At 41.7% G+C, this 26,180-nt stretch overlaps 1 protein-coding gene across 6 annotated transcripts in view; it reads left to right on the forward strand.

Moving 5' to 3' along the window:
* GRHL2 (grainyhead like transcription factor 2) overlaps positions 1-26,180 on the forward strand; it is a 175,059-nt gene that overhangs the window by 145,079 nt on the left and 3,800 nt on the right. For 5 of the 6 annotated variants that reach the window (XM_057736476.1, XM_057736481.1, XM_057736479.1 and 2 more), the window contains 2 exons: positions 7,220-7,314; positions 11,557-11,642. In XM_057736476.1, coding sequence (XP_057592459.1) covers positions 7,220-7,314; positions 11,557-11,642 — 181 coding nt within the window. The remainder of the gene's footprint in view (positions 1-7,219; positions 7,315-11,556; positions 11,643-26,180) is intronic. The other variant, XM_057736477.1, reaches the window with a different exon arrangement.

The raw sequence follows: 26,180 nt of genomic DNA on the forward strand, positions 1-26,180 counted from the left end.
TCTTCACTAACTTCAAAGTTGAGATACAGCACTTTTAGGTCCGTATGTTTAGGATTGTCTTCAGAAATTCTGTCCTAAGCCACAAATATTGATTCTTATAACATTAGAAATAGTTACACAAGTTACTGCCACCATGTTGCCTCTCATTGTTAAATTCTGTTTTTAATTACACCTTTTATTTCAAGATAATTGTCGACTCACATGCAGTTGTAAGAACCCCCCCCCCTTTTTTCTTTTCTTTCTTTCTTTCTTTTTTTTTTTTTGTTTTGCCTCACCACACAACGTGTGGGATCTTAGTTCCCCAACCAGGGATGAAACCCAGGCCCACGGCCGTGAAAGTGCCAAGTTTTAACCACTGGACCACCAGGGAATTCCTAGGCCCACCTGCTTTTCAATTGATGTATTTTTATTTCTACTGTTAGATATTGCAGTTAAAAAATCCACCCAGTAATACGCACATCTGCATCAGATATACAAGGGAGATTTTTAGAAAATATTTAAGGAAATGAAAATCATGTTTACCATCCCTCAGAGTAGCAGATTTTCATCAGTTTCTTATATTAGTACCAGTTATTCTTGCTTGTATACTTGTTAGCCATTTTGCAAATTGGAAGATTTGAACTAAAGACTCTTAAAACTGAGCTTTGCCTCCTGTTATAAATTTAACCTACATTTACCCTTTTTGTTGCTCTTCATTCTTTCCTTTATTTCTCTGTTTCTCTTTGGGATCCTTTTCCTATTTTTTTTAAATCGAAGTATAGTTGATTTACAATGTTGTGTTCGTTTATGGTGTATAGCAAAGTGATTCAGTTATACGTGGGATCCTTTTTCTATTACCAGAAGAATTCTGTTTAATAGTTCTTTTGTTGTGGAAGTTTTGGCAAAGAATTTTCTTATATTTGTTTATTTGTTGTAAATGTTGTTTTTTGTAATCATTTTTCTAGAGTATTTTTGTTAGATATCAAATTCTAGGTTGGCAGTTTCTTTCAGTTTTGGTTTACAACATTTTTGTTGAGGTCAGCTGTCTTATTGTTGCTATTTAAAATGTAATCTTTTCTTTCTTTACTCCTTTCCTTCCTTCCTTCCTTCCTTCCTCCCTTTCTTTTTCTCTTTTTCTTTTTTTTTCCCATTTGGGAAAGACTGCTTCAAAATTTTTCTCTTTTTCTCAGGTTTTCAATTTTTTTATGATGTTTCTACATGTGGGTTTTCTTTGTATTTTTTTTCCTGCTTGGTATTTTATATCACTCATTAAATATGTGGGTTGATGTCTTTCATCAGTTTCGAAATATTCTTGGCTGTTCTCTCTTCAAATAGTGCTCTTCCCTGTTCTTTCCCGACTCCTTTGAAACTCTAAATGTGTATTAGAATTTTTTGTTGTGTCCCTATGTTTTTTATGTTCTTTTCTAAAATGTCCATCTTCTTTACTCACCATGCTCCATCCTGGATATTTTCTATTGACCTAACTCTCAAATTCTCTCTTCTGCCAGGTCCAATATACTAAACCATCTATTGAGTTATTAGTTTCAATTATTGCACTTTTTAGTTCTAGGACTACCAATTAATTGGTTTATTTATTTTCATAAATTCCAGTTCTGTATGTCTTGTCATGTGTTCTCATGAACATAATAATCACAATTATTTTAAAGTTCAAATCTGATAAATAACTGTGCTATAAGTATGTTATCTGGCTCTGTTTCTATGGTATGTTTTTCCCTTGGTCCTGTTTATATTTGATAATCGTTGACTGAATGATGAACAGTGTACGTAAAAATTATGGAGGCCCTGGATGCCCGCATTTTTCTCATATGAAGGTCTTCCCTGTGCTCGGGTGTGGAGCCTGGGTGAGCAGACCACCATGACTGCGTCAGGGACGGAACTGACCCGAAGCGGGGTTGCAGTTTATATTAACCTCAAATAACCCCTAACTCATCCTGACTCCTAGACTGTAGCTCCGAGGGTCTTTCTATGGGTCCTTTTCCTTCGTGGAGACTGAAATTCAATTTTTGTCTCTTTAGCATGGGGAGACTGCCCAAGCCTCCTCTATGCTTTTGAAGGGCTTTCTGCTTAACTTCTTAGTCTCTTGTCCTGTGCAGCTGAAGAACTTGACAAATACCTGGGAAGGAATACTGTGGTGTCTGGCTCACTTCTCTGTGCTTCTCCACTCTCTGGAAGTTTTCCCATTAGTTCTGAATACCTTTGCAGGCCTAAACACCAATTTCTGTTTCTCTGACACCGTAAGATTGCCAAAAGCTGTGCAGACGTCTTTACCCTTAAGTACATGCCTCTACTGGGAACACCATCTTCTACTCCCAGTTGAGAAATGGCAAATGCTTCGAGGGGAAAGTGGCTTACTGACTATCAGCTCACCATTCTGCAGTTTATTCCTCTGAGAACTCAGCGCTGAGGTTCTGGCTGACTCAACAATTGTCTCCAATACCTTTAATAAGATTATATATGTACTTGAAATTACTTACCTTGTTCTTGGCTGGAACATTGCTTGGTTTGCCACAAGCTGCAACAACTTAGGCAGAAACAGAAATATCTGTATATCCTCTTAAAATGAACCTTCTGGGGCCTACTGACCTAGTTATTTACTACTTTTAATTGTAAGCTCTTAACTACAATAATTGTTCCTAAAGAAATGTGGAGTTTGTTGATTTTGGTTTGTTTTTACTGACTGTGTCAGATCAGCTCTATCAAGACCCCAGACTAGCCTTGATTAAAGTCATTTGGGGATGATAGGTTCTTCCCCAAAGAGTGACTTTGTTGAAAATAAATTAATTGAGATTCTGCACCATAATGTGAGAGACTTGGTGAGGACTTGAACGTAAGAGGACCTCCTTTTTTCTGAGGCTAACAAAAGGGAGGGACGTTAATTTATTTAGGGCAGATGTGGTCATCAGCCTGCACAAGCCATGGGCGGAGTTGTGAACTAGACAAACTGTGTCTCCATGGTACCTACAATGTGTTTTATTTTGGCACCTCCTCACCTAGGTACTGATGCATAGTGCGGTTCATCTTGACAGGTAGTGCTCAACATTGCCAAGTATGTCCAGAGACCCAGGCTTCAGACCCAAATACCTTCCCAGTTTTTTTCTGATGAACCTTAGCTGTCCTTTGTTCACACGTCAGGGCCTTGCTTTCCCTGACATTGACTCCGCAAAGCAATGTTTTCATATGTTGCTGGACCTGGAGTTTCTCCACGTGTTAACCTAACATGTTGTACCCACGGGATAGAGATTCATGTCAGAGAAAGCACCTTCTCCTTGTTCTCGTCCTTCTGTGGTACAAGCCAGTGTAATTTAACAGGACATCAGGAGACCTGAAATCCTTGCTCTTGCCATCTATCAACTGGGCAGTCATTTCTGCCCTTCTTTTCTTACCATGCTTTGGAAAGAAATGAAACCATTGGATTCAGACCACACAAGCTTATTGACTCCCACTGGGTTTATAGATTTGAAAGTGTGAAGAAACATTTCTGAACTCCCAAGAGAAACGTGGTTTATCCAAGATGTTATTTTAATGGCAAAGTTTGTCATGGCTCAGAATGGGATGCTGTCAAAAGTCAACAGAACTGGAGAAATATAAATAAATCTTTCTTGGTGAGAGAAAGAAAATCACTAGTTTAGGAACCCTCACGCAGCACGAGAGAGTGTCTGGTGATGTTTCAGGCTATTTACCCATTATTAACCTACTGGTCACTGACAGCCGTGTCAATGGATTTTTAATCTTCTGCTCCCAGGGTCATGGTTAGTCTAGCTCCAAGATGTGACAGAATAATATGACCCACTTTTGTGATTTTAAAGAAAAGTGAAGGGAGGATAGAGGGAACAGTACTGTAAGCACTTATTACCACCTTCAGCTGGGACTTGAGGTTTTTTTCCTCTAGCTGTTTCCATAGTTTGACTTACTATAGAATAAAATAGAATGCTGACTCAATATCGTTTCTCGTACCCTCACTCATCATCATCTCAGACTTACCGACTACTTTCTCATGAGGCTGTCCCTCAGAGCTGGGTTTTCTCAACAGCCTGTTTCACTTTTTAGCTGCATTACCCTGCATAAGGCACATAACACCCTGAGCCTTAGTTTGGTCATCACTGAAATAGGGATAAGATTGGTCCTGTCCTACTGGCTCACAGCATGTTCATGAGACTTAATTGACCAAGGAGATGAAAAGCGCTTTGTAAAACGTGGTCTTATTAAGGGCTGACAAACATAATTTTGGACCACCTAGAGTATGAGATGGTAATTTAAAGCCTCGTTTGTTTAATAATTTAAACTATCAGAATTAATAGAAATACTTTTTGGACTGTCCACAGTTTTACACCATGTGTTCTTTCTACCACTTGACCCCACCATTAGCTCCACTTGAGAACTGACAAAAAAAAGAGCTTCTTAATGACGATGATGTCAGTAGGGATTTGGCTTTGGAGCAGGCTTTCATATTATCTTGGAAGCTTGGGATTGATACAGTGTCAGTCTTTGATGCAGGAAGCTTTTCCAGCTTCAGCCCTTAAATTGCGCCAAAGTGGTGGTTTGGACTGTTTGCCATCTGAGAGGAGATGGAAACTTTGAGCTCTTTCAGACTGTCTGCCTTGTGTACTCTGCCCCGTCTCTCCTCCGATCTCTCCACCTTTGATTATCAGGATCCTCGTGGCCATTCTCATCTCTAACTAGCACCTTGATAGCACTTATATGTATCAGGCAACTTTGTGAGCGCTCCACATATATTGAAATCATTTAATTCTCTCAACGGCCTCCTTTTTTTTTTTTTTTTTAAAGAACTTCTATTGAGATACAGTTAACATACAATAAACTGCATATATTTAGAGTGTACAATTTGGTATCCCAATCTCCCAATTCATCCCCCTGTAACCCTCCCCGCTTTCCCCACTTGGTATCCATATGTTTGTTCTCTACATCTGTGTCTCTATTTCTGCCTTGCAAACTGGTTGATTTCTACCATTTTTCTATAGTCCACATATATGTGTTAATATACGATATTTGTTTTTCTCTTTCTGACTCACCTCACTCTGTGTGACAGTCTCTAGGTCCATTCATGTCTCTACAAATGTCCCAGTTTCATTGCTTTTTACAGCTGAGTAATATTTCATTGTATGTATGTACCACATCTTTTTTATCCATTCATCTGTTGATGGACATTTAGGTTGCTTCCATGTCCTGGCTATTGTACATAGTGCTGCAATGAACATTGCATGTGTCTTTTTGAATGATGGTGTTCTCTGGGTATATGCCCAGTGGTGGGATTGCTGGGTCATATGGTAACTCTATTTTTAGTTTTGCAAGGAACCTCCATACTGTTCTCCATAGTGGCTGTATCAATTTACATTCCCACCAACAGTGCAAGCGCTTTCCCTTTTTTTCTCCACACCCTCTCCAGCATTTACTGTTTGCAGATTTTCTGATGATGCCCATTCTAACTGGTGTGAGGTGATACCTCATTGTAGTTTTGATTTGCATTTCTCTTATAATTAGTGATGTTGAACAGCTTTTCATGTGCCAGTGGCCTCCTTTTAAAGACGAGGAGGCTGAGGCTCAGGGCAGTTGAAGAGCTTGTCCATGTTTCCATAGCTCATAGATTGCAAAGCAGGGTTTTGTTTTGTCTTTTTAAATTTTTATTGAACTGTAGTTGATTTGCTGTGTGATGTTAGTTTCCGGTTTACAGCAAAGTGATTCAATTGTATATATAATTTCTCAGGTTCTTTTTCATTATAGGTTATGGGTTGTTACAATGGGTTATTACAATAGGATACTGAGTAGAGTTGCCGGTGCTATACAGTAGGTTCTTGTGGTAATCTATATTGTATAGAGTAGTGTGTATATTTTAATCCCAAACTCCTAATTTGTCCCCTCCTCCCTTCCCCCTTTGCTAACCATAAGTTCATTTTCTACGTCTGTGAGTCTGCAAAGCAGGGGTTTAAACCAAGCTAGTCTGGATCCACAGTTCATATCTTAACAATTCTTCTGAACTTCCTATCTAGTATTGCTTCATGTGCCTGGTTCCAAGAATCCCCAGAGAGATTAAAAATTTCTAAAAGCCTACACCTGCTCTCTTGAGGGCTTAAAGGCCAGTGAGACTCCACGTAGGAGCATTTGTTCAGTGTTTTAGTCAGTTTGGGTTGCTATCACTAAATACCATAAACTGGGTGGCTTAGATAACAGAATGTATTTCTCACCATTCTGGAGGCTGGAAGTCTGAGATCAGCGTGCCAGTATGGTTGGTGTCTAGTGAGGACCCTCTTCTGGCCTGCAGACCACCATCCTCATGCTGGGTCCTCACATGGCAGAAAGGGAGAGGGCGTCCCCTTATAAAGATACTCCCATCATGGGGACTCCACCCTCGGGGCCTAATTACCTCTCAAAGCCCCACCTCTGCATACCGTCCTCCCACGGTTTAGGGTTTCAGCATATGAGTTTGAGGGGACACACATGCCGTCCGCAACACTCAGCAGCAATGACCTCTCTTCAGTGACAGTCTGTTCTTCCAATTTCCTTCCTCTCGAACAGCCCTCCCTTCCTTAGAGTGCCCAGAACGGACAGGGACTTTGGGAGGAAACACAGAGCCACCAGAACTGGCCAGTTTGGGGACCTGTGGGCCCTCAGAAAGGGGGACTGAAATCCTCTCCCAAGGGGAAGGAAGGGCTGGGTCTAAGGAACCTCGGCCACTGCAGTATCCTCTGCTCCAAGCTGATGGAGCCGTAGAAACGTGGGAACCAAGGGCAGCCTCATAACTGAGGAGCAGCGAGGCGGGCCCGTGCCCTTTCCAGAGGTCACGCTGTGCCCTCGGAGCCGGCGAGGACGTGCAGGACCACCAGGCCCTAGCAAGCTGGGGGCGCTGTGTAACTTGCAGACGACACAGACACGGGGCTCATCCCCAGCCCTGATCTCTGAGCAGGAAGCGGGGTTCGGTGCAGAACGGAATGGGTAAAACCTGGAGGTCTCACCTTGGTGGGTCCGTATTCAGCAACAAGGAGCCTGTCTCAGGGCCACACGTTAAAGATACTGGCACGTGTGTTCTGCCTCACACGCAGACGTGGGACCCGTGAGGGGGAGGCAGGAGGTTGGTGAGTGGATCCCACTGTGACAAGGGATGGTATAAGCAAAGGGAAAAGGTAGGAACTGGCACATCCATACACCTTTTTGTTGGCACCCCGCGTGCTTTACTTAATCAACACTTTCTCCTCATCTTTTCTAGCAGCAGTGTCCTTGTGAAACGGATGTTCAGGCCCATGGAAGAGGAGTTTGGTCCAGCACCTGCTAAGCAGATGAAAGAAGAAGGGATGAAGCGAGGTACTGCTCCCGTTGGGGCCCTGCCCGGCGTTGCTCCAGTTAGGAACGCTGGGGGACGTTTCCGAGAAGAGCACACAGCCCAGCCCAGGACCCTGTGGTTCCCTGCTGGCCTGGAGATGCTTTTATTGACACAAGAAGTCCACAGTCTCCTCCCTTGCTTCAAACCTTATCTTTTTAAACACCCTAAGCAAACATTTATTCTTTCTGGGTACTGATTCTTTCCTTTACCTTGAGGAGAATGTAATGAATATATTGACTCATCCAGCACTGAGAGGTAAGGTTAAAAGAAACCCGTGCTGTGTTTGACAATAGCCTCTCATAAGCACCAGCAGCTGAGAATCGTTCAATAGATGCAAATGATTAATCACACTTTAAGTAAATGAACTTGTTTTCTGTGACATCACAACTTATTTCCTCTCAGTCAAGGATCGTGTTCCACTTCACCAAGAGGGTAAGAAATGAAGCAGGGTCTTGTCGGCATCTCGATACTGTGCTGACTCATTGTCCTTCCTGGGAGTAAGAGGAAGAGGGGTGTGTAACCCCCACATCCTGCTGTAGCCAACATCGAGAGCTTCCAGAGACCTTCCGCTTATATAGAACTGGACTTTTAATGAGTCAGGTTACCGTATGTCCACCATCTGCACAGGCTTGAGGTTTTGTTATTGAGAAATTTTTTTTCCTATTTGTTGAAATGGGATTTGCATAATGGTGAAAAGCATCCCCTCTGTCGCCTCTCTCAGCCACATGGAGTCATATGACCTTGAGAAGGTCCTCTGCGCCTGGGAGTCCTCATGGGTAAAATGGGGAGACGAGAGTACCCACATCAGAGGGAGGGTTGCTGAGTTAATGTATGTGAAACACTAAACTCAGGTGCTAAACTCAAGTACACAGTAAGCACTCCGTCTTCACTAACATGATCAGTAGTTTTATTTTTAGGTCTGGATCTAGTTAAGGTATATTATCATAATTGTGAATGAGTAACAAGCATTTCAGAATTCAAAGAGCATAAATACCTGAGTAGTGTTAATTACAGTAGTAATATTTAAACCTTTAAAGAGTTTTCCGACTTCACAGCTCACCATCAAATATTCGAGAGCATTTTGAGCTCCATTCCTGCATACCTTTTATATCTCATCTTTTAGAATGAGGGCAGCATTATATGGAAATCAGGAATCACACAGGCCATGGTAATCGTAGCTTACATCCATATTTAGCACGTGCTGGCTGGTCTAAAGGTTGTGTTTTTCAGATTATTTTGAGGCTGTGAAGTCTGCACAAAAATTGCCACCAGGAATTGTATTGGGCTGTGACAAAATGCAACGTTATGGCCTTTGAAACATCTCAATTGTAGAGACACATGAGGGCGCTGCAACCTTCCAGCAATAGAGAACTCAGTCTCCCAGGAGTGGCTTTTCTTTGGGAAAGGAAAGGACTGTGGAGCTACTGAGACCCTTGCCTGGAGCTCCTCCGCTGAGCTGGGCTTTGAGGAACACAAGGAGTCAGGGTCAGTGAAGGTGCCCATTGTTTGTTTGTTAGGAGCTCTCCAGGAGACAGAATGACCGTGATTATCACCAATGCCTTTATTTGTTGTTTTGCCTTTGTGGCCACTTCTCAGGGTGGCCCCTCAGACTCACTGGGGGCTGCCCCCCACGGCTGGTCGCCTTTGTCTATGCAAGGTCTGGGATGCATGGTGATGCTTATTGCATTGCTGTCATTAGCGGAGTGATTATTATCCACAGATACACAGTTAATGAGAGCTGCCTCCCTGGGCAAGCCATGGGGGTGAGCTGTAAGCCCGGCAGGCAGCTGTGCTGTCAACACGTCCAGCAGGAGGTGGTGGCCCTGCAGCCCATCAGCCTGCCGCCACGCCCCCTTTAACCCTTTCCAGGGACTCCTGCAGCAGGAGTAGCAGCCACACTATGTCAAAGACAATGATTTTCGAAGAAGAGGTCTGTAAATCCAGTGGAAGTGGTACTCATTTTAATACAACATGGTTGGGGGGCTTCCTTAGGGTCAGCCAACTGGAAATTACATTTTTCTGTTGGGGGCTACAGGAAGAAGTTATAGAATGTCCCTCTGAAACAACCACTGATGGGGTTTTTTGTATTGTTTTGTTTTGTTTTAACTTTAATTTCCCTTATCTAGTAGTAATTGAGGGCCTATGGTCTAATTATTTCTCATTGTGCTGCTAACATTAAGTTCTCCTATAGTGCCATTGGGTCCCTAGATCATTTTAGCCAAAATGGGGGCTATACAATATTCCTTCCAAAGGACTACATTGGGAAATCGTTGGAGACCCATTCACTCTGTTTAGTTGGTATTTTATTCTTATACTTGGTGAAGAGAAGAAACTGCAAAACTTAAGGGCTTTTTTTTTTCCTTCTTGTTTTTTTTGTGGTCCTACAGAAACTGAACATCTGGCTACAGAAAGAAAATGCAGGCAGAAGTCACGTGCATAGATGTTGCCATTATAGTGATGTCCCTGGGGATCGGGCAGGAGGGGCAGACAGGGTGGGAGTTTGGGTTAGAGCTGATTTCATTTCCCGGCTCCAACTTCATTCTCTCAGGCTGGTGGTGGCTGTGGCTCAGTGGGCATCTCACCGTAGTTGGGATCCAAGCTCAGCAGAGTTTTGACTTGGGCATTTTTCCTATAGCAGCCGGGTGCCTGGGGCTTCCGCCTGGGCGCTCTTCCTTCTCTTTGAAGGAAGAACCAGAATCCAGGAGGGAGAGAAAGAGCAGCCAGCTCCCTGGGCGTGGAGGATCGCATCTGAATGGCAGCTCCCAGTTCTTCCGGGAGCTAAGCCTGTGCAGTTGCTGTAAGGGTGGGTCTGCAGCGCCAGAGCATCTCTGCCTCCCTAATGACGCCCGGGGTCCCTACCTTCTCTCATACTCTGTGTACTGTCAGATTCAGAGTGTTAGGTTATAGAGAGATGAACAGAAAGCTGCATTTGCCTTCGCCGAGGGCACGAGGGCCCTATAGTAGCTTCATAATAGCCCCCTGATGGAGGAATGGGCGCTGGCTGCGTGCCAGGTGCACGTGACTCATTTCACTTAACCCTCTCAGCAGCCCTATGAGGGAGATAGTATCATCATCCCTGTTTTACAGAGAAAAACCACAGCTTGGAGAGGTTAAATGACCAGGGCCCCACAGCTAGCTGCAGGGGGTCAAGGCCAGACCAGGTCCTGAGCTCCTCCCTCAGGTGCCTCCGAAATGCCCTGTCTCCCTCCAGGCCTCTCGGTCTGTCCGCCTGGAGTGTGCTCTCCCTGTTCTCTTTCTCCTGCCCTCCTCACCCCTCTGTTATTTATTTATGTATTTATTTATTTATTGGCTGCGTTGGGTCTTCGTTGCTGCACACAGGCTTTCTCTAGTTGCTGAGAGCGGGGGCTACTCTTCATTGTGGTGCACAGGCTTCTCATTGCTGTGGCCTCTCGTTGCAGAGCCCGGGCTCTAGGTGCATGGGCTTCAGTAGTTGCAGCACATGGGCTCAATAGTTGTGGCGCACGGGCTTCGTTGCTCCGCAGCATGTGGTATCTTCGCAGGGCAGGGCTCGAACCCGTGTCCCCTGCATTGGCAGGCGGATTCTTACCCACTGCGCCACGTAGGGAGTCCCACTCCCCACCCCTCTTGCCTGTGTTGCCTATAAACCCTTCATAACTCAAACTTCCTTCAAGATACCCTTCCGGGAACCCTCTCTCCCCAGGCCCCTGAAAAGCTCAGGCCCCTCTAGGCACTCACTTGTGGTGTTTTCCTTCATAACTCATAACTCTGTTGATCTGTCTGCTCGTTTGAGGAATGCCTGCCTCTCTAAGTGGACTACAGACTCCTGAAGGGCAGGCTGTGTCTTAACTCAGTGCTGCAACCCCAGCTCCCAGCATGCGGCCTGGGACCTTGGGGCCCAGATGGATATTCAGTAATATTTGTTGAATGATGAACAAATAAGTAGAAGACAGAGGTCACAGAAAGATGGGTCATAAAGAGATTGTGTGCCCATCTTAAGAAATTCAAATGTAAACGATGTGTGACAGCATCTTCCAGCCTGTCAGGTGTTACTCTATTGTCAGTTTCTTTCCTCAAATCCTCCGTAACAGTCCCCAGCTACAAGTGCCCCGTCACCCTTGTAGGATGTCGTCTGGGTCAGGGGTCCAATAATGGCAGCCTCTGACTACCTGTGTGAGGGATGCAGTCTCCTGGGGCAGCTGTGAGGGCTCCGCAGTCATGGCCTCCCGCCCCTTCTCTTTCAGTGCTTTTGTACGTGAGGAAGGAGACGGACGACGTGTTCGATGCCTTGATGTTGAAATCTCCCACCGTGAAGGGCCTGATGGAAGCGGTAAGCAATGAACCCCTTTCAGCCTCCAAGAAACCAGCATGTAGTCTGCTAGACTGGAAGCCATTTATTAAAATGCAGCCTTCGAGATGGCTCTGGAATGAGCTTTATAAAAGGAAAAGAAAAAGAGCTTATGAGGACACCAGTTTCCACCCTGTTGAGGCTTATTAGCATCTTAAGGAGAAGGACACTTTGAAAAACTGCCAATTCCCTGTCAGTTTAAGGCTGATCAGAGTAAGATGCCATAGAGAAAGGTTAAACTGTGAGTTTCCATTTGTCTCTTTGCATGAAACCAAATAGATACGTTTAACTTCCAAATATGTACAAAAACAATTAGGAAGTGTCTCACCAGCTGTGATAGTGTAATCCAAAATAAAATATGACCTCTTTTGGTTAAGAAAAAAATATACATTGCAGAGTTATAAAATGATTTAAGTAAGATTCTGAAATCCCTCCCTCCCTGCTCATCCTGTGTTTAGTCTAGCATTACCCAACCTGGGCTCAGGAAGTTGTTTTATGTTCTATCCACATATTACCCATCTGAATATGACTCTACTTTGAATATGATTTTTGACTCCCCTGTACAACTATGTTGTAGAAGATCCAAATTTTTTATACTGATGAAGACAACAGGACTGCCAAGGGACAGTCCAGAATTTTTGTTGATCTGGAAAACTCCTACATTGAAACAGCATATCATATCGGGCTATGGAGTAATATGTTAAAATGTATAAGACAGTGCCTATAAGTGGAATCATACACTATGTTGTCTTTTGTGGATGGTTTCTTTCGCTTTGCATAATGTCATTGGGATTCATTGATGTTGTAGTGTAAATCAGTACTTCATCCTTTTTTATGGCTGAATAATATTCCATTGTACAGATATACCACATTTCGTTTTTCCATCCACCAGTTGGTGGAACATGTGGATTTTTTCCCCAACTTTTGGCTGCTGTGAATAGTGTTGCAGTGAACATCCAGGTACAGGTTTTTTGTTTGAATACTCGTTTTCAGTTCTTTGGGGTATATATTGAGGAGTGGAATTGCTAGCCAGACACATAAGTTCACATTGTATGATTCAGTTTATAGGAAATATCAAAAATAGGCAAATCCATTGAGACAGACAGCAGATTAGCTGTTGCCAGGAGTTGGGTGAAAGGTAAATGAGGAAAGACTACTTACCTCCTTTTGAGGTGATCAATTGTTCTGGAACTACCTAGTCCTGATGTTTGTAGAACATTGTAAATGTACTGAATGCTACTAAATAGTACACATTAAATGATTTAAGTGGGGAATTTTGTGGTATGTAAAAAAATTATGTATTTGTTCACCTGAAGTTTTTTTTGAAAAGCATAAGAATGTTATCAGTGCACACGCCCTGCTGTGTTTGGCATTGTTAGGCAATTCAGAGCAGGGCATGGAGGACCACCCTCTAAGAAACACTTGGGTGGAGGGCTTGGTAATCTCATCTCTTCTCAGGATTTGTCATTAGAATGGAGTTTGTTGTTACTGAATCTGCCCCCCATAAAGGGAAAACAAAACCAGAAATGAACACAACAAAAAGTATTATCAATATCTCTTCAAATGAACCAGGATTTTTAACATGACCCTACAATTTAAATGACCCTACGTTAAAATGACCCTACATCTCCGGAAGATTGATTTTTGGGCTAGAGCAGCAGTTTCCAACCCTTTTGCCACCAGGGACCAGTTTTGTGGAAGACAGTTTTTCCATGGACCGGGGATGGGGTTGGGGGGGGCATGGTTTTGGGATGATTCAGGCACATTACACTTATTGTGCATTTTATTTCTATTATTATTAGATTGTAATATATAATGAAATAATTATACAACTCACCATAATGCAGAGTCAGTGGAAGCCCTGAGGTTGTTTTCTTGCAACTAGATGGTCCCATCTGGGGCTGATGGGACCACCTCAGCTCCACCTCAGATCATCAGGCATTAGATTCTCATAAGGAGCACACAACCCAGATCCCTCACATGCGCAGTTCACAGTAGGGTTCACACTCCTACGAGAATCTAATGCCACCACTGATCTGACAGGAGGCGGAGCTCAGGAGGTAATGCGAGCGATGGGGAGTGATGGGGAGCGGCTCTAAATACAGATGAAACTTCGCTTGCCAGCCACCACTCACCTCCTGCTGTGCAACCCAGTTTCTAACAGGCCACGGACCAGTCCTGGTCCATGGCCTGGGGGTTGGGGACCCCTGAGCTAGAGAAGCCCTTTGGACAAATTTCATACCCTTAATCTGGCTTTTAAGATCATATTACTGAAACTGACTTACCTAGGACAGTGGTGAAGATAAAAATTACTTTAGCAGCTGTTTTGAATGCATATTCCCAGCCCTCAACCCCTGATTCCAATTCTGCTGAATTGGAGATGGGATGGGAGTAGAGCAGCAGGAATCTGTATTTTTTTTTAACTCTTTATTGGAATATAATTGTTTTACACTCTGTACCAGCTTATGAGCTACACCAAAGTCAACCAGTTGTATTTATACACATATCCCCATATCCCCTCCCTCCCACGACTCCCCCCCACCCTCCCCATCCCGGCCCTCCAAGGCATCACCCCTCATCGAGTGGATCTCCCTTTGTTATACAGCAACTTCCCATTGGCTATCCCTTTCACAGTTGGTAGTATATATATGTTTATGCTACTCTCTCACTTCATCCCAGCTTCCCCTTCGCCCCCTGCCCCCCCAACCCCATGTCCTCCAGTCCATTCTCTGCATCTGCATCCTTATTCTTATCTTGTCACTGGGTACATCAGTACCATTTTTTTTTTTTTTTTTTTTAGATTCCGTATATATGAGTTAGCATACAATATTTGTTTTTCTCTTTCTGGCTTACTTCACTCTGTATGACAGACTCTAGGTCTATCCACCTCCTTACATATAGTTCCATTTCATTCCTTTTTATAGCTAAGTAATATTCCATTGTATATATGTGCCACATCTTCTTTATCCATTCATTTGTTGATGGGCATTTAGGTTGCTTCCATGTCCTGGCTATTGTAAATAGTGCTGCAATAAACATTATGGTACACGTTTCTTTTGGGATTATGGTTTTCTCTGGGTATATGCCCAGTAGTGGGATTACTGGATCATATGGTAGTTCTATATTTAGTTTTTTAAGGAACCTCCAAACTGTTTTCCATAGTGGCGGTACCAACTTACATTCCCACCAACAGTGCAGGAGAGTTCCCTTTTCTCCACACCCTCTCCAACATTTGTTGTTTCTAGATGTTTTGATGATGGCCATTCTGATCGGTGTGAGGTGAAACCTCCTTGTGGCTTTGACTTGCATTTCTCTAATGATTAGTGATGTTGAACATCTTTTCATGTGTTTGTTGGCATCTGTATGTCTTCTTTGGAGAATTGTCTATTTAGGTCTTCTGTCCACTTGTGGATTGGGTTATTTGCTTTTTTGGTATTAAGCTGCATGAGGTGCTTGTATATTTTAGAGATTAATCCTTTGTCTGTTGCTTCATTGGCAAGTATTTTCTGCCATTCTGAGGGTTGTCTTCTTGTCTTATTTATAGTTTCTTTTGCTGTGAAAAAGCTTTTAAGTTTCATTAGGTTCCATTTGTTTACTCTTGATTTTCTTTCCATTTAGGTCTTTAATCCATTTTGAGTTTATTTTTGTGTATGGTGTTAGGAAGTGTTCTAATTTCATTCTTTGACATGTTGCTGTCCAGTTTTCCCAGCACCACTTATTGAAGAGGCTGTCTTTTTTCCATTGTATATTCGTGCCTCCTTTGTCAAAGATAAGGTGTCCATATGTGCTTGGGCTTACCTCTGAGTTCTCTATTCTGTTCCATTGATCTTCCTTTCTATTTTTGTGCCAGTACCATACTGTCTTGATCACTGTGGCCTTGTAGTATAGTTTGAAGTCAGGAAGCCTAATTCCACCAACTCCATCTTTCCTTCTCAAGATTGCTTTGGCTATTTGGGGTCTTTTGCATTTCCATACAAATCATAAGATTTCTTGTCCTAGTTCTGTGAAAAATGCCATTGATAATTTGATAGGGGTTGCGTTGAATCTGTAAATTGCTTTGGGTAGTACAGTCATTTTCACAATGTTGATTCTTCCAATCCAAGAACATGGTATGTCCCTCTATCTGTTTGTGTCATCTTTGATTTCTTTCATTAGTGTCTTATAGTTTTCTGCATCCAGATCTTTTGCCTCCTTAGACAGGTTTATTCCTAGGTATTTTATTCTTTTTGTTGCAATGGTGAATGGGAGGGTTTCCTTAATTTCTCTTTCTGCTCTTTCGTTGTTAGTGTATAGGAATGCAAGAGATTTCTGTGCATTAATTTTGTATCCTGCCACTTTACTAAATTCATCGATTGGTGCTAGCAGTTTTCTGGTAGAGTCTTTAGGGTTTTCTATGTATAATATCATGTCATCTGCAAAGAGTGACAATTTTACTTCTCTTCCAATTTGGATTCCTTTATTTCATTTTCTTTTCTGATTGCTGTGGCTAAGACTTCCAAAACTATGTTGAATAATAATGGTGAGAGTGGACACCCTTGTCTTGTTCCTGTTCTAAGAGGGAATTCTTTCAGTTTTTCACCATTTAGAATGATGTTGGCTTTTGGTTTCTCATATATGGCTTTTATTATATTGAGGTAATTTCCTTCTATGCCCATTTTCTGGAGAGTTTTTATCATAAATGGATGTTGAATTTTGTCAAAAGCTTTTTCTGCATCTATTGAGATTATTATATGGGTTTTATCCTTCAATTTGTTGATATGATGTATCACATTGATTGATTTGCGTATATTGAAGAATCCTTGCATCCCAGGGATAAACCCCACTTGATCATGGTGTATGATTTTTTTCACATGCTGTTGCATTCTGTTAGCTAGTATTTTGTTGAGGATTTTTGTATCTATATTCATCAGTGATATTGGTCTGTAATTTTCTTTTTTTGTGACATCTTTGCCTGGTTTTGGTATCAGGGTGATGGTGGCCTCGTAGAATGAGTTTTGGAGTGTTCCTCCTTCTGCTGTATTTTGAAGGAGTTTGAGAAGGATAGCTGTTAGCTCTTCTCTAAATATTTGATAGAATTCGCCTGTGAATCCATCTGGCCCTGGGCTTTTGTTTGTTGGGAGGTCTTTAATCACAGTCTCAATTTCTGTACTTGTGATTGGTCTGTTCATATTTTCTCTTTCTTCCTGGTTCAGTCTTGGAAGATTGTATTTTTCTAAGAATTTAGAAAATTTTGAAAATTCTTAGAAAAATCCATTTCTTCTACGTTATCCAATTTATTGGCGTATAGTTGCTTGTAGTAGTCTCTCATGATCTTTTGTATTTCTGGGGTGTCCATTGTTACTTCTCCTTTTTCATTTCTAATTCTGTTGATTCGCGTCTTCTCCGTTTCTTTCCTGATGAGTCTGGCTAATGGTTTATCAATTTTGTTTGTCTTCTCAAAGAACCAGGTTTTAGTTTCATTGATCTTTGCTATTGTTTCCTTCATTTCTTTTTCATTTATTTCTGATCTGATCTTTGTGATTTCTTTCCTTCTGCTCACTTTGGGGTTTCTTTGTTCTTCTTTCTCTAATTGTTTTAGGTATAAGGTTAGGTTGTTTATTCGATATTTTTCTTGTTTCTTAAGGTAGGACTGTATTGCAATAAACTTCCCCCTTAGGATTGCTTTTGCTGCATCCCAGAGGTTTTGGGTTGTTGTGTTTTCATTGTCATTTGTTTCTAGATTTTTTTGATTTCCTCTTTGATTTCTTTGCTGATTTCTTGGTTGTTTAATAGTGTATTGTTTAGCCTCCATGTGTTTGTATTTTTTTGCAGTTTTTTTCTTGTAATTGATATCTAGTCTCATGGTGTTGTGGTCAGAGAAGATGCTTGATATGATTTCAGTTCTCTTGAATTTACCGAGGCTTGATTTGTGACCCAAGATGTGATCTATCCTGGAAAATGTTCCGTGTGCACTTGAGAAGAAAGTGTATTCTGTAGTTTTTGGATGGAATGTCCTATAAATATCAATTAAGTTGAGATGGTCTAATGTGTCATTTAAAGCTTGTGTGTCCTTATTTATTTTCTGTTTGGATGATCTGTCCATTGATGTAAGTGAGGTGTTAAAGTCTCCTACTCTTATTGTGTTACTGTCGATGTCCCTTTTTATAGCTGTTAGCATTTGCCTTATGTATTGTGGTGCTCGTACGTTGGGTGCATAGATAGTTACAATTGTTATATGTTCTTCTTGGATTGATCCCTTGATCAGTAGGTAGTATCCTTCCTTTTCTCTTGTAATAGTCTTTACTTTCAAGTCTAATTTGTCTGATATGAGTATTGCTACTCCAGCTTTCTTTTGACTTCCATTTGCATGGAATATCTTTTTCCACCCCTTTACTTTCAGTCTATATGTATCCCTTGGTCTGAAGTGGGTTTCTTGTAGGCAGCACATAGAAGGGTCTTGTTTTTGTATCCATTCAGCCAGTTTGTGTCTTGTGGTTGGAGCATTTAATCCATTTACATTTAAGGTGATTATTGACATGTGTGTTCCTATTACCATTTTCTTAATTGTTTTGGGTTTGTTTTTGTAGGTCTTTTCCTTCTCTTGTGTTTCCTACTTAGAAAAGTTCCTTTAGCAATTGTTGTAAGGCTGGTTTTGTGGTGCTGAATTCTCTTAACTTGTGCTTGTCTGTAAAGCTTTTGATTTTTCCTTTGAATCTGAATGAGATTCTTGCTGGGTAGAGTATTCTTGGCTGTAGGTTTTTCTCTTTCAGGACTTTCAGTATATCCTGCCATTTCCTTCTGGCCTGCAGAGTTTCTGCAGAAAGATCAGCTGTTATCCTTATGGGTTTTCCCTTATGTGTTATTTGTTGCTTTTCTCTTGATGCTTTTAATATTTTTTCTTCATGTTTAATTGTCATTAGTTTGATTAATATGTGCCTTGGTGTATTTCTCCTTGGGTTTATTCTGTATGGGACTCTCTGTGCTTCTTGGAGTTGATTAATTATTTCCTTTCCCATTTGGGGAAGTTTTCCACTATAACCTCTTCAAATATTTTCTCAGACCCTTTCTTTTGTTCTGCTTCTTCTGGGATGCCTATGATTAGAATGCTGGTGTGCTTAATGCTTTCACCAAGGTCTCTGAGACTGTCTTCTATTCTTTTTATTCTTTTTTCTCTTTTCTGCTCTGTGGCATTTATTTCCCCCATTCTGTCTTCCAGCTCACTTATTGGTTCTTCTGCCTCAGATATTCTGCTGTTTATACCATCTAGAGTATTTTTAATTTCAGTTATTTTGTTGTCCATTACTGTTTGCTTGTTCTTTAGTTCTTCTGAGTCCTTATTAACTGTTTCTTGTATTTTCTGTATTTTGTTATCAAGATTTTGTATCATCTTTACTGTCATTACTCTGAATTCTTTTTCAGGCAATTTTCTTATTTCCTCTTCATTTATTTGGTTATGTGGGGCTTTTTCCTGCTCCTTTGCCTGCATGGTGTTTCTTTGTTTTCTCACAGTAGTCCAAACTTCAGAGGTTTCTTGTCCCGGCAATAAAGGGGTTTCAAGAAGACTGTCAAAACCTCAGACTAATGGCAGAGTGTTGAGTCAAACAAATACTAAGTCAAGGAAACACATACATGTATAAGACATGCAAATACTGAATCCAATAGAACATAAGGCACTAGAAAGACCTGAGTGAAGAACCGCAGTATGCTATCAGACATTCAAAGAGAAAACCAACAGAAATTCTAAACCAAAACAGAACAAAACAAAAACAAAAACAAACAAACAAACAAACAAATAACACCACACACACACAAACACAAATCCAGGGAGATATTGAAAGCTAGGATCAAATATAATAAAGAGCTAGAGTACCACCAGATGGACTGAAGCTTCTCAGAATGAAATCAGACAATTATACTTAGAACTAAGATAAAGACAAAAACCTAATAATAAATACCAAAGCAGTGTGTCATCTGGAGAATAAAGCAAGGAAACAGAGCAGACAGATAATATTGCTTATAGGTATATTAAGATAAAATAATCTAAAAAAGGATAGAAGGAAGGGCAACAGAATAGTGTAGTGTGACTGGAAATATGAAAAGAAAAAAAGAAATAGAAATGTATAAAAGATAGAGATGAAAAGAAGGTAGTAGTGATACAGTCAGCACTACGAAAAACTTAGAAATAGAAATATATAAAAAGGCTAAAAATAAAAATAGAATAAAAAATAAAATAAAAAAATATGTTATAAAACGTGTAGATCCCTTAGAACTAAGATTGTAATTAATTAAAAAAAAAAAAAGAACTATAACTGACCCCAGAATGGACCAGATCAATAGAATTAATACTAATATTTCTGTTTCCTTGGGGTCTCCGCTGTAGATGTCCTTCTACCCGCCTTGGGCTTTATGTATTATTCTGCAACCAGCAGAGCTTCCTTTATCATTCGTCTGTAAGCGCTTGTGTGTGGGGAGAGAGAGGGTACAATAGTGGCTCCTTCCCCTGGGAGTGAGTGAGCAGTGGTGCCCCGCCTGGGTCACAGTGGCTTGGGCCGAGAGCATGACTCCAACCGCGGCTCCTCCCCCCTGCTACAACTCCGCAGGGCGCCCTGCCTGGGTCACGGCGGATCAGTCGGCTGTGGCAGTGCCTGTTGCAGAGGGACGCTGGCGGCTCAAGTGTAAACAGTATGTCTCCAGAGCTGGGCCACTCTCCGGGCTTTTGGCTCTCAGCTGCAGGCACTCTCAGGAATCTGTATTTTTAACAGTTCCTCAGGGTATTCTGAGATCAGCCAGGTGTGAGAACCACTGATCTAGACCAATTCTGAACTGATTCATTATGCCTTTTTCTTTGGTGTCTTCCTTTCCTGTCTGTGACATCTGGCTAGTTCCACAGGTGTTCTGTAGCTGTGGTCTCACTGGATCACAGTGGGGTTAAATGTTACCTTCACTTCCACCCAAACAATCACTGAGTAACTCTGCTTATTTCTTTCTTCCCCAATAGAATGTAGCATTCATGAGAACAGGGGCTTTGTCTCTTGCTGTCTTCTGTGTATCCCCAGGTCTTTGAGCATAAATATTTGTTGACTGAATAGGGTATGCCGAGTGCTATGGGTGGCACGTATTTCATACACATTGCTTCATTTAATCCTCACAATATCCCTGTGAACTCAGCAGGTCAGATGTCATCACCATCACTTACAGATGTGGGGTTTCCTGAGGTCTGATAGCTCCACAGAGTGGCAGAGCCAACGTAAGCCCTTGAGCAACTTAAGTCCGCTTAGAGAGACGTCCATACATGAAAAGTTATTACAAGAAGAATAAACATTCCACATCACAGTTCACAACAACTAAAGGAAAGAAGCTGAGGCAATAGTGAGCTCTCAGGCAAGAAGCAGTGTATGATAGTTGGTCCCACACAGTCAGGGTTCAAATCCTGGCTCTGACACTTGAGAGTGGTGTGACCCTCGGCAAGTTATCCAGCCTCTCTATATCCCAGGTTCATCATTTCTGAAATGGGAGTAATAATAATATGGGATATTATTATGAAGATAATGATAAAATGAGATATAGGGTTGTTTTGAGGATTAAATGAGTATACAAGGTGTTTAAAGTAGCACATAGAGGGCTTCTCAGGTGGCACAGTGGTTAAGAATCCGCCTGCCAATGCAGGGGCACAGGTTCGAGCCCTGTTTTGGGAAGATTCCATATGCCACAGAGCAACTAAGCCTGTGAGCCACAACTGTTGAGCCCATGTGCCACAACTATTGAAGCCCACGTGCCTAGAGCCCGTGGTCCGCAACAAGAGAAGCCACTACAACGAGGAGCCCCCACTCTCAGCAACTAGAGAAAGCCTGTGTGCAGCAGCAAAGACACAATGCAGCCAATAAAATAAATAAAAATAAATAAATAAATTTATTTTAAAAAGTAGCACATAGAAACACTGTATAAATGAATATATATATATATATATGTATATATGTAGTAGATGACTGTAAGTGCTATGGGGTGGGGAGGCAGATTGAGATTCCTTCAAGCCAAAGGGGCTGGAGAAGGGTGTTCTCCCCTGGTGAAGCTGGCTGGGGTGCACAGGGGAAAGGTGGCTCATGGCCCTGGTAGCAGCCCCCTTAGATGCAGCTGAGTCATTCATGCATGGAGATGCAGGCCTGTCCCCTCCAATTCTATTGACAGGTCAGATGTAGCCACCTAGGAAATATCTGTAAGCAAGAGCCACCCCTTTTTCAAAATTGCATCCTAGAGCCCACACTGAACTGTTTCTAACTCCACACAAAAGTCATTGGTCTCCAGAGCTGGCAGTTGTGTTGGATGCCTCTAGACCAGGCAGACAGTGTCCTACATTGGTGAAAACCAATGGGAATCTCTACGTTCTTCCTGTCACATACCTGAGGTTTCTGAGCATAGAGAACTCTCCACAAAGTAAAAGTCTAAAAGTTCCAGATCATCGATAGCCAATAACACACTGATGAGATATGTCCAAGACCCAGGATCGTCTTAGGTGTCAAGGAAGTCTTAGGGGGTCCTTAAAAATATTAATCATGGGCTTTTAAAAATGATGGAAGCGTATGGGCAGTTCAGACAACTTAAAAAACACAAAGAAAAACCAAGCCTTCCTAATGCCCCCCCTCTGAGAACTATCAGGTGCTTTCCACGCACATGGAAAGGGAGGGTTGTGGTGACATCATCCAGCTCCTGGGCAGAAGGATTCCTTCTGTAACCTCCCGACAGATGGCCAGCTTCCTCCACATGCTATCCTGCACAGTCTCACTTCTTTCCAGGCTTCTGGATTTGGCAAAGCACACTTCCTTGCCTGGCATGGAGGCAGAGGACGCCGTGTTAGGGTGGCATTTTATCCAGCTGCCTTTGCCTTTGATGGCTGCATGGAGGGCAGCACTTTTCCCTCCTGGAGACTGTTGCCCTTGGCCGCCGGATGCCCGAGTCAACTTTGCCAGTCGCTTCTTGGTCCTGGATGGGGTCCATGAGCCCTGCTCTAAACAGTCCCAACACATGCCCCTTTTCTCTATGAGCTTAGAATCCGAAACCAGACTGCCAGACTGTTACCTTTTAAATCCTTTCTCTGCCACTTCCTAACTGAGGGACCCTGGGCAAGTTACTTAATGACTGTAAGCCTGAGTTTCCTTGCCTGAGAAACAAGTCTAATGAAAACACCTATTCTGTTGCAATGATACGAAGATTGAGTGAGTTATTAGATGCAGAACTCCCTGTGCCAATATGCTGCGTACTTAGTAAGTGCTCAGGAAATGCTGTCTGCTGCTGCTGCTCCCAGCAGACCCAAGTCAAAACTGGAACTATGCAGATTTATGCAACTTTCCTGACTGTTATCAACTGATTTGTGAGCTGAGATATATGAGTTCATGCTTTGGGAAACCAGGATTCAAACCCCTGAAAAGGGACGATCCAAGAATCAGATACACTTCTCTTTCGGAAAAGGGGGACTAAGAGATATGAACGTGCTGATGCTGAGTAGAAAAAAGAACACATTTTGATTTATTTTTCCATTTCATTTTAAAAAGAAGTTCCAAATGACACCAACCAAAGTTCAAAACCCAACGCTTGCAGGTCAGGCAACTCGCAATGATAAACTTTTTCTGTTTTATTTATTTTACTTTGTAGTTTCCTCTTTCTCTTTAGTTTTGCAGTTGGATTAAGTCACTGTTTTTCACCTTTTCTTGAAAGTTATTCTTTATTTTTCCTAAATTGTTTCAGTCTCTTCTCTTTATTGCTCTGTGATTTGAAAATAAATTTCCAACTATCTGGTGCTGTCTTCTCCCTACCCGCTGGGTGAAAAGAGACTTTTAGAGCCTTCATTTCTCCCCTGTCCTCCCCTCCTCCGCTCACTAGGATGAGCCCGCTGAAATGTTTACCCCACACTGTCCCCAAACACTCCAGGCTTCTTGATGTTGCTAAAATAGTGTAGTACTTTCTCTCCAGGAAACAATTAGATTTTCCCTCCATTATGTTCTTTTTACTTCAAAAATCCTTGTTTAACACTTATTTCACATTCCCAGTACATTTAACTGTATATATAGTTATACATACCTATAACTATATATCTATATATGGACTATATATATCTATATATAGAGAGATCCATATAGATATATAACTATAGTTATATATCCATAAATAATGTGTGTAGATATTTAGAGAGTATATATATAGTCTCTCTTTGGGGGGTGGGGGGTGTGTGTATGTATTTATGTCACAACACTGATTGCTTGTCTTCTTCCCCCTTTGCTTTGCTGAAGTCTTTGTTCTGATGCTATATTCTGTTTAGCTAGAGTTCTTTTGTGAGTATTTTCCTCAAATGGGATATTTGGGTGAAATGCATTTCTTGGGAACCTGAGAAGTGAGGGAGAGCTTGTTGGTGTACAGAATTCTTGGGGTAAAGTCCCTTTATTCAGTAGTCTGTAGGGGTTTTTCCACTTTGGTTTCTAGTGTTGCAGATGAGAAGACTGAAGCCAGGTTCATCCTTTTTCTTTTCTTTTCTTTTTTTGGTTACTTGTACTTGCTGTCTGGGAGATTCCACAGGAAGTTTTTTTTTTTTTTTTTCATTACCCTTGGAGATCTGGCACTTTTCACAATGGCCAGATGCATGGGTCTTTTCTCATTGATCCTTCCTGGGATTCAGGATACCCCTCCTATCTAAAAATACGGGTCTTTCTTCTCTTATTTGTTATTGTTTCCTCTCCTCCATGTGCTCCTTTTTCTCCATCTGGGACTTTGGATATTCACATCCGGTGTGGCTGCTTCTGTTCCTCAAATCTCTTTTTCCCTTCATGGTTTCCATCTATGCTATGTGTCTCTGCTTTGCACTTGAAATGGTTTTTCTAATTGATCTTTCCTAACGCTATTGGTTTGCTGGATCGACCACCTAGCCTTCAATTCATTTACTGAACTTTACAGATTTTTTTGGTTCAGTAATCATATTTTTAGATCAGAGTTTTGCACGTGTGTGCTGTACAGCAGTCTTCATAAGTGCTCTTCTATGCTCTGTTCACTTGGATGCCTTGCACACAAGTTTTGTCCATTCTCTTTGCTGCCCTTTGTGTTCTCTTACATGCTGGGCTCACCTGGGCTCCGATGTGGCCCTGGAGCAGTCCCATCAGTGACGGAGCAGTGATGTGTGACAGGCAGGCTGTTTGCTTTCCAGTCTCCCTTTGTTGTCTCAGCCCTTGGCCTACCTGTCATGCTTCTTTGGGGCTTGGGGGAGGGGCTGGGGAGTTCTTCCTGTGCAGTGTGAGGGATGGACAGATGGGAATCTATGATTCTCTGGAGAATCAGCTCTTCCCAGGAGCCAAAGCTATCCCACCTTTGCCCCAGGGCTCTTTGGGCTCTTTTCCTAGCCCCTGAGAGACTGCCCAATAGCCAAAATCCCAAACCTCACCTGCCCTAGCTGTTTGTGAACTCGCCAGCCACTGGGCTCACAAGAGGCGAGTGGATAGGTTTTGGGAAAGGGAAAGCATTTCAGGTAAGTGTCTCCAGCATCCATCCCTAAACTATTGTTATATAACTTTATATTTATAAAACTGAATCACAGTCACTGTAAAAATTAGTAGTACAGAATTGTACAAAGTGAAAAGAAAGAGAATCTCCTTGTTTCTATCTGTTCTTCCAGGGTAGCCACTGTTAATAGATCGGTGGGTCTTTCAAATATTTTCTATTTACTTACATATATATTTTTAAAAAAAATACAAGTGGGATCACACTATATACAGTGTTTTGCAATTTGTGTTTTTTTGCTTAATAGGTTAAGGACATTTTTTTTCATATAGGTGTCCTGCATTTCTTTTGATGATGGCATGACTGCATGCTGCTCAACTGTGCAAATATCAAAATGTGCTTAATGGGTGTTTGTTATATACAGTTTTCTGTGTTATGAACTGTGATGCTTTGAAGAGCTTTGCACACATCTGAGTGTATTTCTGTACACCAGATTACTACATGTGGACTATTTGGGTCAAAAGATATATGCCTTTCAAATTTCAGTAGCTTTGCCAAATTTCCCTCCATAAAGGTGGAGCCTGTTGCTCTCCTATCTCTGGACTATGGGAGTTGCTGTTTCTTATCCTTTGGCTGCCACTGTATTATCAGTTTTTCAGTTTTTGTTAGTCTCATAGATTAAAGGTAGTATCCTGCTGTTGTTTGGATTTGAATTGTTAAATTATTAGTGAGGTGGTACATTTTTCCATTTGCTTATTGTCTTGTATCTTTTCTGTGAACTTAAGTTGTTTTCTTCCATTTCCCATTGAATCGTTAGTCTTTTTCTTCTTCTTTTTAATTGAAGCATGGTTGATTTACAATATTGTGTTAGTTTCAGGTGTACGGCAAAGTGATTCACTTATATATATACATTTTTTTAAATTATTTTCCATTATAGGTTATGATAAGGTATTGAATAGAGTTCCCTCTGCTATATAGTGGGTCCTGTTGTTTATTTTACATACAGTAGTGTGTATCTGTTTTTTCCAGACTCCTAATTTATGCCTCCCTCCCCAGTTTCCCCTT

The sequence above is a fragment of the Hippopotamus amphibius genome, chromosome 5 (genome assembly GCF_030028045.1).
Source record: "Hippopotamus amphibius kiboko isolate mHipAmp2 chromosome 5, mHipAmp2.hap2, whole genome shotgun sequence".
Classification (NCBI taxonomy): domain Eukaryota; kingdom Metazoa; phylum Chordata; class Mammalia; order Artiodactyla; family Hippopotamidae; genus Hippopotamus; species Hippopotamus amphibius.